Genomic DNA, 15198 nt, shown 5'->3' on the forward strand with positions numbered 1-15198 from the left:
AAAGCCCAAACATATCTCAAACTCATACAAAGGAAGAAATGTGTTTGCTGAATTATTATGATATGGTATTAAAATGTTTGTTCAAATATACATGTCTCGAAACAATCTATCAACGGAAACGTTCAAAAAAAAAACTGTGATAACGTCGATGAAGATGATTATGTTATAAATATGTGTGATGATAACATTCTATTCAATGGAGCAATATTTTGTAGAAAAAAAATCAACTTTACGTATGAACAATATATCAGAAGAAAGAGTTGTCAGCAGTTAACTGCAATCTTCTCATAACACAAAGCTTTAATTAATCAAAAATGTCATTCTGTGGTATTTTTGGTATATAATAGTGTATATGTTTTAACAAGGATGTGTAAGACGCAATTGAAATGTAGTTCCTTTAAAAAAACATCATTATATAGAAAAAGCACTTGACACCAAAAGGTGACTTGGGGTTAATTCTGTAAAGGATATCTAATATGAAATCACTTCCCGAAGACAGGTTGTTGTTCATTTGTGTCACTAATTGTCTCTTCAACGCGAGAAAACTACGTCCTTATTAAGTGTAGATTAGTATGTCATCAAAGAGACTTCTTTCAAGGAGTTTTATAAAAGATAAACTTTTTGGATTTGCGTTGCTGGATGTTCTATCAGATAGCAAAATTGCAAATATGCAAAGACAAATTTGATTGTTTTTCATTTAATAAGACTGAGATCCAGGAAGCTCGTCTAACACCTCATCTTATAACATGTGTCCGTGGGAAAAGTTAGAGCTCTCCCGGGGTCTTCTTGAATCCAAGATTAAAACTTCTAGTTGAATCAATTTAACGCATTGGATTTTTTGTGTAACAAAAAATGTCAAATAGAATCTGTATAAAATAGCCATTTAAAATGATATCAAGTACTAAATTCGCCAAGTCAAATATTTAAGTCTTTATCATGTAAACCTGCGTGTTGCTTACATTATCAAAACTAATTGAAATAACTTCACCAGAAAACAATCATAGAAACGTCGAAAGTTTCCGTGCTTCATGTGTCACAAATCGACAAATTGTTTAAATACGGCTTTTTCAGTGCAAACATACTAAATACAAAAAAGTTTAACTTTGAACTGCAGCAAAGAATGAATAATGTCCATTTGGATGTGTGATTCGCCGTTAAGGATTTAATTTTATTAAATAATGTGATTCGAGGCTTTGACCTGCCGTCAAAAAATACCTAGACGTTTAAGGCTGATTTCCGTTTAATATCAAATGTGAAGAAACAGTGACAGAAAACTTATGAAAATATAATAATGCCATTATATTGATTTATTTGGCAATGATGTTGGTGGTATCGTACAATACGTTACTAAGTTCACCAGGAGGAGATCAGGTTTGGACCAAATATCACTCATGCGATATATATTTTTTCCAAAAGTGCTTAGAGGAATGCTCCTTCTATGCATTGGATGTAAACAGTAAACAAACACAAGTGTTGGAATTGTTATGTGTGTTTCTAAGATAGTCTAGTGAAATGCTTCTCGAGGTAACAGCACTTATCAATTTAGAGGAAATCATTTAGGAAAGGTTTTTTAGGATAGTTTACTGATCTCACACTGCATATCTTGTCTTCTCTAGCAATATTTATTGCAATGTTTGTCATCTGGTCAATATTGAAATGCTTTAGTATTGTCTGTGAACTTAACAGATGCCATCAATGGTGATGATATGGACACTTTAAATAGGTGAAACAATTTATAGAGCATATGTCACATCCGCCTTAAGTCAGGATTTAATTAATTTCATTAGGATACATCATATGGTGTAGGAAAAAAAAACGAACATCAAAAGCTGCGCTCGTTTACATTAACAAAGGTGTATTCATTAGCATTTTTCATCAACTATTATCTTATGGTTAACAATTGAATACCAGGTTTCATATCTCATGAGAAGCCAGCTTGCTTCAAAATGTCAAATGAAATCCAATTTTGCTCGGCATTTGCTCATTGATACTTAAATAACCAAAACTTCAAAAAAAAATCACTCAACATCACTTAACGGATTGCAATAAGTAAGCATGAATTAACATAAATTATTGATCTTTATTAAAATCTGTGTACACAAATTGTAATTTAAGCCTATGGACATGTAAATCATATGGTATGTTATTAATCCAAACATTAAGCGGATTTGTTAACAATATCATGCAAGCCGTGAAAAAAGTATATATAAGAAATAATTTAACATAATTTATTAAACATAAATTTTATTTTAGTATGAACAGTATGCAGTTTTCATCTTCACAAGCACCAATCTGTAGAGAAAATAGTTAAAATAAGTATCAAAACGTAGAAAATTTCGAAACACTGTGTTAAAGACAATGAACTATAATGTAAATAGATTTTCACATTCATGGCAAGAGGGTTGCATTGTCTTTTTACGAAATATGAAATTAAGCAAGCGTTTTGGTCCAGGCATGGAACATTTGGCAACCTTGTTTTGGCTTGGCCTAACATCAAAGTTGGGCGGATCCTTTTGTAGTCCCGGGGTCTTGTGCAGGCGGATTTGACTCAGTATTCCAACCAGGAGTTCATCTACGTGGTGATTTAGAGCTGCTGATGTTTCACAGTATTTACAGGTGTACTGCTTGGCTACGGATCTTCCTTCTGAAAAGTATGTTCAATTTTGTACATGTATATTTTCATTGACACATGGCAAAACCCGACGCAGCAGGATTCACAAGGTTATACAATAAGTTGTTGATTTGCCAAAAAAAAATTATTGCACACGATTTGATTTTGAACACTCAATTGAACATATATTTGTTAAGATTATATTCATGTATTGGTTTGTTTTAAGCATTACAGTATCCCAAATGTTCTTTTCATTCCTCTTATGTTCCAATTTATATCGACACCGGTTAGTAATGTTACAATAATCATTATGAATTTATCGCATTGTTTCGTGTGTTCATAATAAGTGATCGCCATGATGCATAATTCCTTGCTAGCGCGATTCATGGAATGCGCACGCGTGTACTACATTGCTCATACAGTATGAACATTCGGTAAAATGTGATCAAATATTCGTTTGATAATTGCTAAAATGACGTAAAACTGATCCAATCTGAGCGTCATATTGAAACAGCGACAAAACCTTATGCGTGTTTTCAAAATGCATTGTATTTCCAGAATGTTTAGGCTGAATGTAAATATACCATAACAGTTTGAAGAATAAAGATGAGAACACTGGGAGAATTGCATTTTAATAAAACATTTTCTTCCGAAAAAAACAACAGAAAATCAAATCAATTTTTTCATAGATGTCGTAACAAGATCGTAGCGGAGTGTAAGGTCGATACGTAATATTACAGCAAAAAAAATTGACCAATCAAACATTGTGTGGATCGTGTGGATTGCTTCGTGATAATGATGCATTCCTTTTACATAATAAAACATGTGTGCAACGTAAACACATTGTGGAGCAACATCAAAAGCTTAAAAGCTATTAACAATGTCAGTTTGTCTCTTTATCACTTGCCCTCGGTATCAAACAGACATCGATTAATGAAGTGTGTTTTAATATACCGGAATGAAACAAGGCAAGAGGCAAAGTGAACTTTCAATATGAAGAACATGATATTACCTTCTCTCGTGACTTTTCTTTTTCTCACAAGGTCGATTTTGTTTGCGATTAGAACAGTAGGTTTGTCTTGAATTGCAAGTTGATGTCGTATGAGGTACAAAATATCAACAGCCGCCTGATAACTCGCCCTATCTGTGATTGAATAAACAACTGCAAATGCGTCAAACGATTGGCTGGACATCTCCTGCAAATGGAAGATAGTGATTGTTGGTAATTGTTGAAGCCTTATTGCTATACAAGAAATCGGGTTTGAATTGAAAATAATGTACCAATTATAATAATTATAAGATATTAAGTATGAATTAATATCAACAAACTAACTCTAATCATGTATCTAAAGTATCTGTTTGTGAGGGACAGAACTACATACGTTCTTCATTGTTGAAGTGCGGTACAACGTGAACCGTTATTTCACTTTGTAAAATATTTGTAAAGCATTTCGTATTTAATGCCTTTTAGAAATAACAATTACTGCATATTAGATCTTTGACATTTGAATAGCATGCGGGAAATTAAATGATTTTCCAGAAGGATATTTAATTTGAAATGATACAATCTATACTAAGCAATTATTCTATCCGCTCGTATGGAATTCATGAGAATAAAGCTGTTATCAAAGTAACATACAAACGTATAAAAAATATTTCATACACATAAGCGGATTAATATTGTAGATAATAACCTGGTCTTTTTACCTTTAAATTAATTGGTCGGTCAACAATTTTTAGTGTTGTCTCTTCGGAGTTTAATAGAACCGTCACGTGACGATCTGTTTCATCGTCATCTGAAACAAGAATATATACTTGGTAATTAAACAAGTACATTAACACTAACTAGTATGCACAGAGGCAGTCATGGGCAATTTACTTGATCTGATGTTTGATTCGATAAAAAATATCAGACTTAATTCAAGCAAACTGAAAGACTTAAATTCGTTAAGCGAATTGTGTTTTTCTGATAAATGTTTTCTTAGTAAAACGAGGTAAAACCTTGAGATTTCTTTTGTATAAATGTTGCACAGGTAATACTTGTCTACAATCAGTACGTTCAGTTTTTTTCTTCGTTTTGTCTATTTTAAATAAAATATTATCGCACGTTCACATTCGTTTGAAAAGCTTTTGCAAAGTTGCTCTCATAAAATTAAACACTTTAACAAGGATACTCTGAATTACCATTTGATCGGAATGATATGTTTATTTCTGAAGATGCATGATAACTTTTAGATTTAGGAACATGAGGTTAATAAGTCAAATTGGACATATCACTGATTATTGTTCAATCGCAACTCATGACATAGTTCGATTCCAAAGTAAGCACCAGTTGAACTGACTCTACACACTCAAACGATTAAATGTCATATATTCAACTTGTTCATAATTACCTTTTATTATTTTTTTGTTATTTTGCAGAGCCGGAGATAAAACGCATCACGAGGGGAAATACCAGAACTCATTTCTCTGTATAAATAGGCCGATTCAAACGAGAATACCTAATTGAAATGCTCTTCACTATAAACATAAAACGTTGACATTTCCAAGCTTACTTTTTATTTCCAGAATCAGTTTGGATTTCAAAACTATTTGACACAACACCGGAAACTCTTTATGTTTTTAACAAACGCGTGATTGTATCCTACTTTGACGAGATCAAATACATCGCGGTTGAAATGTTTGCAATGAGATTTCAAGTGTTATTCACTAGAAGTCAAATGGAACGATGGAATGAGCAATAAAGAAAAATCATGTGTTTTAAGCCTGATCGTTGACGTATTGACAATTAACTAAAACTCATATGAGTGCCAGATACAAGACCTAGGCGGCAAATATTGATTGCAGAGCTTAACAGATCATAATGTTGAATATTTGCTTATATATTTGTTTTAATTATAAACATAATTTTCGATTATTTTCTTACCGTTCTCTGTTTCAAATGCAACAAACTCCGATGTCATAAACTGATTGGTCAAAGACGTTATTCCGACTCCTTTGTCTCCAAGCATGGCAACTTTATGAATAACTGTATCCATAGAAGATCCCGTACTGTCCGCGGTATCACTGTCTCGGGATTGCGTGCTGTTAATTCGTTGTCTGCTGTTGTTATGTGATCTAGCTCCCCCATGCTCGCTATGCATTGCACTCCCGGTTGAGTTAATACTATTAGAGCTCCGTTTAAAAGAGTCTCCTCTGTTAACAATGCCCCCTTTCGATGTGGTTTTAAATGACCTTACTCTTTGCAATGGCTGTTCGTCAGATGTTTCCTTGTGTTTCGGAATATTGCCAAAAGATACAGAGAGAAGGTTCGCCGAAGGTGATGGTAAACTGCTTCGTCTTGGTCGGTCACCGTCAACGTTTAACAGTTTCGGTCTGGGTCGGCTACGGAATGAGCTTGATCGTCCATGATGTGCTGTTGGTGTTAATATGGAAGAGCTATGACTACCCTGTTCCGATGCCAGTATTTGTATTTTTCTTTGGTTTTTGTCTGCAACTGTTCGCTCCTCGTGGTCTGTTTTGACGTCGTTTGAAACTTCATGGCGTATTTTAGGCACACTGTGTTTTCGCTCATTTTTATCTGCATTCATCGCTTTCTTTGTCATTCCTATGAACAATACATTCAGTCAATTTACAGCATCATTAAGTGAAAAAACGCACATGGAAACACGGCAATCTTATGTCTCTTCTAACCACTTACAAGTAAAATGTATACCTGATATTTCTCAGATCGATACTCCTACTAGAAGCCTCTCCGATAAAAGCTTCGTTGTAGCGCCGTAACAAAGACTTTATTCCAACAGACAGATCAGCATCGAAAGTATAGATGTTCTACAGCTCTCTGGAGATCACGTGGTTTTCTTGACAAGTCAGTTCGACTTGGTGCTGAGTATTATTGCACGTTTTATCGCTTTTATACACAATACTCGAGATAGCAGATGAATGTTGTTTAGGATGTGAAAGATGTTCATGAGTGGAAAATTAGCAAACTTATATTTTACTTGGATTTGTCATTAAAATGTTATGCAAATTAATGTGTCATATTGTGGTTGAAAATCATATATAAACGAAATACGATACATCCGTATGCATGCAGTATAAATATGGCCCTTTATTCAATACACGGTTTTAATGAATATATGGTAACGAAGTGAAATGATCTTAAGACTATTCAAGAGATTGTTTTATGAATAAAAAACAGGCCTGGTTTCTCAGTATTGCCATCAAAATACAAGGACAAGCAAAATACTCAAACATTGCTATTTAGAGGCACAACGCTAGAACATAAACGATACGGAGAGAGAGAAAGAGACAATACGAATAAACAACATACACAGACCAAACATGCGAGAGGACCAAAACCCTTTTTGTTTAAATACCTAAAAACTGATACTTAATTCAATTTTCTCCAGAAATATCTTCGCGGTAAAACAAAACTAACATAACTGGTGTCTCAATCCAGAGGGTCAACGACAACATCTGTTTCGTTTCTTTAGCTGATATTCTCATACTCCATTGTTGAACAGATAAACTGAACAAGATACAAAAATAGTACAAACAACAAAATAAAACCACGCATATACTAGAACAATGCAATTTTTGAAAATATGGAGAAACAGCATCCTCTGGAACTTTTGGAAAATACACTGTTTATACACGTTAAATATAACAATGTAGCATATATCAAAGGAAGTTGTTGCACTGTTTTTTTGTGTGAATATAAGCATTTTTGAATAAATTTGTTTAATAGTTATGATTCTTCTGTATTATTGTATAACACATCCATCCATGTCTAGTTAAATGCATTTTATCGAAATGTTTATTTGAATTTGTATTAAAAGCTAGCACATCCCAAGTAAAACCTTCGAATAAAATAATTCTAATATTTATTCCATGTTGTTAAACACAGAACTTCATATCTTTTCGAGGGTTTTAAGGTTCGAATCCATCATGAAGCACACGTAGTTGTTTTCTTCTTCTTTGTTTTCATTAGGTAATATCTGACTGAAGTTTATATTGTATCTTCATTAAAAAGTTATTTATTACACTTCTACATATGCATATTAGCTTCTACATGCAAGCCCGCCTGAAATACCAGGTTTTGAATTTCAAACTCTAATTATTTTAAAATAAGAAGATTAAATGTGATTTTTGGCATAATGATTTAAAAAGGCTCATGTTAATTACTAGTAAAAAACTTGACAAGAACCATATCATTACTTAAATGTTGAAAAATAAATGAACTAAAGGATTGTTCTTGTCTCCCAGGTGATGTCGTTTTTTATCAATAATTCTGAATTTGGAATAGGGTAATTCAGGTTGAAATGAAATCGAAATATGACGTTTTAGTTCTTATCAATTGTTGTTGTTTTATAAAAAATTCAGAAACAGTTGCACATTAAGATATTATCGAGGTGATCATTGTTTATTCAACGAAACTTTTAGCATTAGTCATTTTGACCTAAATCAAATAAATAGTCTGTAAAAAATTGAATATTTTCGATCACTTAAAGTTCTCATTTTGCAATGATTAAGAAAAGAGACAATACTCCGAATGCATGAAAAGTGCAGCATCCTTTTCTTTGAAAATAAATTGGCGATGCATGGAAAACAATTAATACAAATATACATTTGAGAATAATAGAAATATACGGCTGTCAAACACAAAACATGTAACAATTAAAAAAATATATAAAGGGCATGCGCAGTCTGTTTTTAGACCTGAAAGTCAGAAACAGCGTTAATAAAAAAAGGGTTTACCTTTTTTTTAAATGCAAACACTTAGCAAAGCGATTAGTCTTTAATTCAAGAGTATGGAGAAAATATATCTCTTCTATAAACATTCAGGGACATTTCTACTTAAAACTTTGGAATAAAAACATTTGCTTTATGCAAATTCAAACGATCTATGCATTTGCACGAAATTAAACGTTGCGATGATTTTTAATTGGTATCCTTATCCAAAGATCTATGATTCATCGTTGTTTTATCATTTGCATTTAATTGACGCAACTATTAATATTGTATCGCTTAAACTTTGATAAAACACAGAAAACACATGCATTTTAATAAGTTTCTGATGAAAAAAGCTTAATATTCTAATCGAAGTCATGTTCTCGGCAAACCTATGAATCGTACGGACAAGACAACATGAAATCGATTCCGTAGAGCATCATATGTCTACTTATATTGTCCTTCTTTGTTCACAAGCCGATTGATAATGGCTACGAAAATTGTGGCGTACCGAGCTAACTCTGGTGTTAAGGAGATAATCTTTTAAGGAATGCATAGTACAGCCAGGGTAAGTGCTAAAACGATCTTTTATCAAAGCAGTTAAACGTTTTATCAAAACCCTACTTGAGAGGCAAAAGGCTAAGGCCCTAAAGACACTGAACGAAACCCCGGACACACAAGAAAGATTGACCACACATTCGAGAGAAGATGAACCAATTTGGCTGCAGCATATAATAACGAATTGTTAATAATTTCTAATCAAACCAGAGACTGATTCACGGAAGAAAACAAACGCCACTGGTGTCTCACGCCAGAGATCATGAAGAATACGAGGTTACACAATGAAGACTAACGCTAGCATCTGCTTGTCTAACAGGACATCGTAGATTTATATAAACAATAAAAAAGGGACACAAACCGAACAAACAACACTGGTATAACACGTCGCACGCTGCATGCAAATTCAATCGATCTGTGCTATTTTCAAGATATTTAACGTTGTGATAATATTTCAATTAGTAGCCTTATCAAAGACATGCAATTTCGTATATGTTTGTCATTTCCATCGTCATTTTTATTACATGTACAATATTAATGCGAAAACTACAGAAACAAGCACAGTAGCAAAACTTTTAAACATAAACCCGGTTGAATGGCACTGGGTAAACGCCAAAGATATAGAACATAACATAAAAAATTGTATCGCTTAAAATAGCCTTGGATAAAAAACAGAAAAAACATAAGATAAGTGTCAGATGAAATGTTTTTAGCAAACCTTTGAATCATACAGGCAACACAACGTGTAATCTTTTCAGTATGACAACACATATCTGTGTCACCGGGCGCTTATCGTTGGGGTTAAATGATCACTTGATAAGCAGGTAATAGGTTCGTTTTATTGTTTATTATTTCTTCATAGAAATATATGAGCGTGAGCCCTGAAAGCATACAAAATACAAAATATATGACATCCGAATATTAATCATGTTACATATTATAATTGCATGTTATAATATAATAATATAATCACATGAATATAAGTAGTACAGTAATGACAATGGATGAATACACAATAACATACATGGAAACAACATAAAACAGTACAGACATGTTACAAACATAATTACAACATAACAAACATACCTGACATAACATTATGACAGTCTAACCAGTATGTGGTACTGAGCTCCACTATATGTCTCTAACACTCGATCTCAAGCACTCGTGTGGGGGTTATGTTTAAACGGTATATGCAATGTTAAATTAACATGTGCCCAGAAGTATGGAAAAGTGATAACATATATATAAGAAGAAATAACCAATACTGCCATTTAAGAAGTTATTATTAAAACACATTCTCATCTATCAGAGGTTGACAATGATAAATCAACGAGTATTTACTTAATCGCTCTAGTGAACGAGAATGAGTACAACACTGCAATTAGAAATTACCCAATTTCAATCGGAAACCACATCAAACTGATTTAGAAACAATAGCAACGAAATGACAACCCCAAACAAATAAAACAACAAGACTTACCAAAATCCTATATTCCTTAGAACCCTGATCCTTTATTATTTATAGTAAAATATATGTGTCTATATTGTTTGACAGGTGAAAAAGTTGTGTCAACCTTATGACGAACGAAAATTAAAGGAAAGCGGTTAAAACAACTGACCAATCAAATCTTGCATTTGCAAGCATACCAAGCCCTGGAGTTCAATAAAGGTCAAACTATAAATATATTAAAACGAAAGTAAAGAAAGTAGTCCCTCTAACGTAAACCAGTATGTCGTAAATAATGAGCCTGTCACATACTCCGCCACTTTGAGAAATGACGTCTCGTCATCGTCTGTCAATTTATATAGTTATATATATTTCTCTACTAATACATATGTACTTAACAATACAAAACTATCATGAAAAGCCTACACGCTTATCAGCTTTAAATACTTTCTACCTCTATGCATCTCTTAACACATAGCTACTTTAACTGACTATAACCTGACTACTACTCCCCTACTTTGAAAATATTGTGCCCTCACAATCAAACAAAAAAATGAATATTAAAAAAACAAAACAATAAAATACAAAACCGTGCATATCAAGTATTTCAAAATTGTACACAGTAATACAATAAACTCAACATTAATCCCACTTCTTTAGCTCGAATACTCAATATATTAAATACTCTCCTTTTCATACTATCCTAAACAATATTATACAATTATCACAATGATTCACAAATAAAAATGTGTTAAATCATGTCTTGTCAATTACATACTATAACATACACATTTTTAATACATGGCAAAAAAATAAAACATACACTTGTGATTGCTCACCTTAATCACTTTATTTCATTATAGTCTGAATAATCTTATGAACAACCTCACTATGTAGTTGGCTGAATACTCCAGACGACATCAATGTATTTAATGCATCTACTTTCGTATCTCTTGGTCTTGTTACCATCTGGTACATGTGGTAGTCACCATATTTATCTGGTGGCTTCTTCTGTCTCGTTGATCTTCTCTGAATAGGTTTTGGTCCAATGTTTCTCTCATTCTGTTCTATCTATGTTTCTTTCCTGCCATTCACATCTGTTGCTCTCGGTAATTCTACTACATCTTTGTGAGTTTCTTGCTGAATATTTATCTCGGCTACTTCTTCACCGACCTCAGCTCCCTCATCATTCTCCACTTCAAAATCAGTCTGGTTCTCTTCCTGAGTACCTTTAACTTCTGTCTCTACTTTCTCAATATTCTCTGTATTCTCTTTACTCTTATGCGCATCTTTATTATTTCCTTCTACTACTTCTGTAGTCTTTTCAGATCTCCTGCGGGCGTCCCCGAGTCCATATGTACATGCTACACAATCATCATCTGATTCTTCATCTTCTATTGTCTGTCTAATTTCTTCACTTCTCTCTACCGTTTTGTTGTTTTCTACGACTGTATCTTCTGTTGGTACGTGTCCTCTTTTCCGAAGTCTGGGTTTCGGTATCGGCTTGTCCAACTTCTTTTCCGTCTCTTCAACACCCGATTCTATTGGCAACAGATGGTTCCTATGTATCGTCTTTTCAACTCCTGTTTCTGATCTTACTTTAAACACCGGTATTTCTGGTCTCTTCTGTTCAATCACTGTGTAAACATTGAATTCATACTTGTCTGCTAATTTGTGTTTACCTTCCCCATGTGAAAGTATTTTTACCAACACAGTATCTCCTACTGACACCTTTGAAGCTTTAGCTTTCTTATCATAAACTGCTTTCTGTTTCAGTCTAGCTTTCTCATTATGTCTTTGTGCTATTTCCTGTGCTTCTTTCATTCTCTGTTTCAGATCTCTTATGTAATCAGATTGAGTTGTCCTTTCTGTTTCCACTCTTACATCTTCAAATACAGAATCTATAGGTAACTTCGGTGTCCTGCCGAACATAAGTTCAAATGGTGACAATTTAGTACTTTCATGTTTTGTACAGTTGTAAGCATAAACTAAAGGCTTAATATAATCCTTCCAGTTTGGCTTCTGATCTGGCTGTAGTGTTCCAAGCATACCTAGTAAAGTTCTATTCCATCTTTCTGTACAACCATTCCCCATCGGGTGATATGGTGTTGTCCTGCTTTTCTTCATACCCATAGTTTCACATAACTCTTTAATCAACTCCGATTCAAAATTTGTGCCTTGATCAGTGTTAATCTTGTCCGGAATCCCATACTGTGTTATGAAGTTGTCGTAAAATGCTGTGGCTGTTGTCTTTGCCGTCTGATTCTTGGTAGGTATAGCAATCGCATACTTTGTAAAATGATCAGTGATAACTAAAATGTTCCCAAACCCTTTTGAAGATTCTAAACTCAAATAATCCATGGATACTAATTCTAATGGGTATGTTGTTACTATGTTAACTAGTTCTGATCTTGTTGTTGTTGTTGACTTTCTCTGAATACATCTTTTACATTTCTGAACCCATTTCTCAACATCATTCGTCATTCCAGGCCAAAAATATCTTTCCCTTAGCAGTGACGTTGTTCTATCCCGTCCGGGATGTCCAATCTCATCATGAAGTCCCTTCAATACATCATTCTTATAAACCTCTGGTAAAACTAATTGAAAGACCTGCTTACTATCTCCATTCTCCTTCCACACTCTATACAAAACTCCCCGTATCACCCTAAAATTGTCAAAGTTTCTCCTCATCGTCATATCATCCTTTGTGTCACATTCTTCCCGACTTGGTAAACCTGATCTATGACTGTCCTCCTCCATCTCTCTATCAATGGGTCTTCTCTTTGTTTTCTTCTGATTTCCCTATATTCTATCTGAGCTAATGGTGCTCCAGGAGTTTCAGTAGCTTCTACAATGTTTATGCTTGCTGTAGGTATTACTTCTATATATGGATTGGCATCAATGCTTCTACAAATGGTTTTAACAGTACTATCTTCAATCTTAATGAAATCTTTGTCTTCTTCTGTAATCCTCTCAAATGGGTATCTACTCATGGCATCAGCATCAGTATTCTTAAATCCCTGTCTGTAAAATATGTCGAAATCAAATTCCCCTAAAGCTGAAGCCCATCTCTGTCCTGTGGCATCCAATTTAGCAGATGATAAAACATATGTCAGTGGATTGTTGTCCGTATAGACAACGAAGTGATTGTATGCCAAATAATCTTTAAATTTCTCCGTAACAGCCCACTTCAATGCTAAATATTCCCATTTAAATGCTGAATAATTCTTCTCAGATTTAGACAATGCTCTGCTAGCAAATGCGACTGGTCTCTTGTCTTGATATAAAACAGCTCCTAAACCCTTTCCAGATGCATCTGTATGCAATTCAAACTCTCTGGTAAAATCTGGATAGCTCAAAACTGGTGGTTGTGTTAAAATCTTCTTCAAACTCTCAAATACCTTATCTTCATTCTCTGTCCATATCCAGTCCTTCTGTTCCTTCTGCTTTCCCTTCTTCTTCGTGCTCTGTCCTGGTAATAAATCTTGCCGTGGTTTGGTTATTTTAGAAAAGTCCTTAATAAAACGTCGGTAATATCCTGCAAAGGCTATAAAAGATCTTAATTCGTCAGCATTCTGTGGAGTTGGCCATTTCTCAAATTTCTCAATTTTACTGGGATCTGTTTCTAATCCTTCCTCACTAACAACATGCCCTAAGAAGCTCAATTTCTCTTCAATGAAAAAACATTTCTCCGGTGATAGTTTCAAATTGTTCTCCTTTAACCTTGTTAAAACTTTGTCCAATCTTTCTAAGTGTTCTTCAAATGTATCAGCAAATATTATTAAATCATCCAAAAAGGCTACACATATGGTCATATTATAATCTCCTAAGCAATCTTCGATTAGTTTCTGATAGGTGGCCGGACAATTTGATAAACCGAAAGGCATTCGAACAAATTCGTAGAACCCGAGATTTCCTACTGTAAACGCAGTCCTTTCCTTGTGAGAGTCTTCTACTTCAATCTGGTGATACCCGGCCTTCATGTCTATTGTTGAAAAATATTTACTACCAGCTAAACAATCAAAATTCTCCTCTATCCTAGGTAAAGCGTATGCATCTTTTGTACTACGTTGGTTCAACATCCTATAATTCACGCACATGCGTAATTTTCAGTTTCTAACTAATACAACGTTGCTTGTCCAAGGTGAACTAGATCTTCTAATAATGCCTGCATCTAAAAGTTGTTGTAAATGTTGTCGAACCTCTTCTACCATACCTGGGGAAATGTGTCGATGTGGTTGTTTAAATGGTACTTGTCCTTCTGGTAATAAATCTACTCTAAATCTAATGTTTTATTCTTGTACAGAGTCCAATATCAATATCTGAGACTGAAAAGATGTCCTTGTGTGTGTCTAATAATTCATTAATTTGTTCTTTCTGTTCCAAATTCAGCTTGTTACTTCTATCTGCATGTATCTTCTTCATAGCTTCTTGTGTTTGATCTTCTTTAATCATTTTATCTAAATTCCCTTCAATAACAACTGGCTGAAGTTCACAAAGTATTGCCTTTGGTGCAATTACTACAGAATTGGTTGTTAAATTCGAAACATTGACCATGACGTGTGTGTGTTCTCCTGATTTATATGTGAAGACTGTTGGTGTAAGATCTATATAATCTGGTAGAATAGAATCTTCTGTTTCATGAACAATTGCATATGTTTGAGCACAGTTAATTTCCTTATCTGTGTGACCCATAATATTTCTACTTTCATTTCGACCTAAGATGATTTTGTCTGCCTCTGCACTCTTAACTAAAGCAATCCTATTCTTATTCTTTCGTAACTCTTTCTCCCTAATGTGTAACATCCTGAATGCCAAATACCATGGATTGTGTAAACTAGCTCTT

At 34.0% G+C, this 15198-nt stretch overlaps 1 protein-coding gene across 1 annotated transcript; it reads right to left on the reverse strand.

Annotated features, from left to right (window-relative positions):
* Positions 1–2354: 2354 nt before the first annotated feature.
* On the reverse strand, positions 2355–6403 carry LOC128244057 (GTP-binding protein REM 1-like). Its single transcript, XM_052962073.1, has 5 exons — positions 6327–6403; positions 5538–6218; positions 4319–4407; positions 3624–3807; positions 2355–2644 (listed from the first exon to the last, which is right to left on the reverse strand). The coding sequence occupies exons 2-5, from the start codon at positions 6214–6216 to the stop codon at positions 2364–2366; spliced, it is 1233 nt and encodes a 410-aa protein (XP_052818033.1). The 5' UTR covers positions 6217–6218; positions 6327–6403; the 3' UTR covers positions 2355–2363.
* Between the last annotated feature and the right edge of the window lie 8795 nt (positions 6404–15198).

This window comes from Mya arenaria, chromosome 8 (genome assembly GCF_026914265.1).
Source record: "Mya arenaria isolate MELC-2E11 chromosome 8, ASM2691426v1".
Taxonomy (NCBI): Eukaryota; Metazoa; Mollusca; class Bivalvia; order Myida; family Myidae; genus Mya; species Mya arenaria.

What these genes read in the sequence shown, in the direction of transcription:
- LOC128244057 (XM_052962073.1), bottom strand. Translation starts at nt 6,216, where the DNA reads ATGACAAAGAAAGCGATGAATGCAGATAAAAATGAGCGAAAACACAGT. An exon ending in TGCATTTGAAACAGAGAACG is followed by an intron (nt 4,408 to 5,537) that starts GTAAGAAAATAA and finishes TTCTTGTTTCAG; the next exon opens with ATGACGATGAAACAGATCGT. An exon ending in AAGAAAAGTCACGAGAGAAG is followed by an intron (nt 2,645 to 3,623) that starts GTAATATCATGT and finishes CATACTTTTCAG; the next exon opens with AAGGAAGATCCGTAGCCAAG.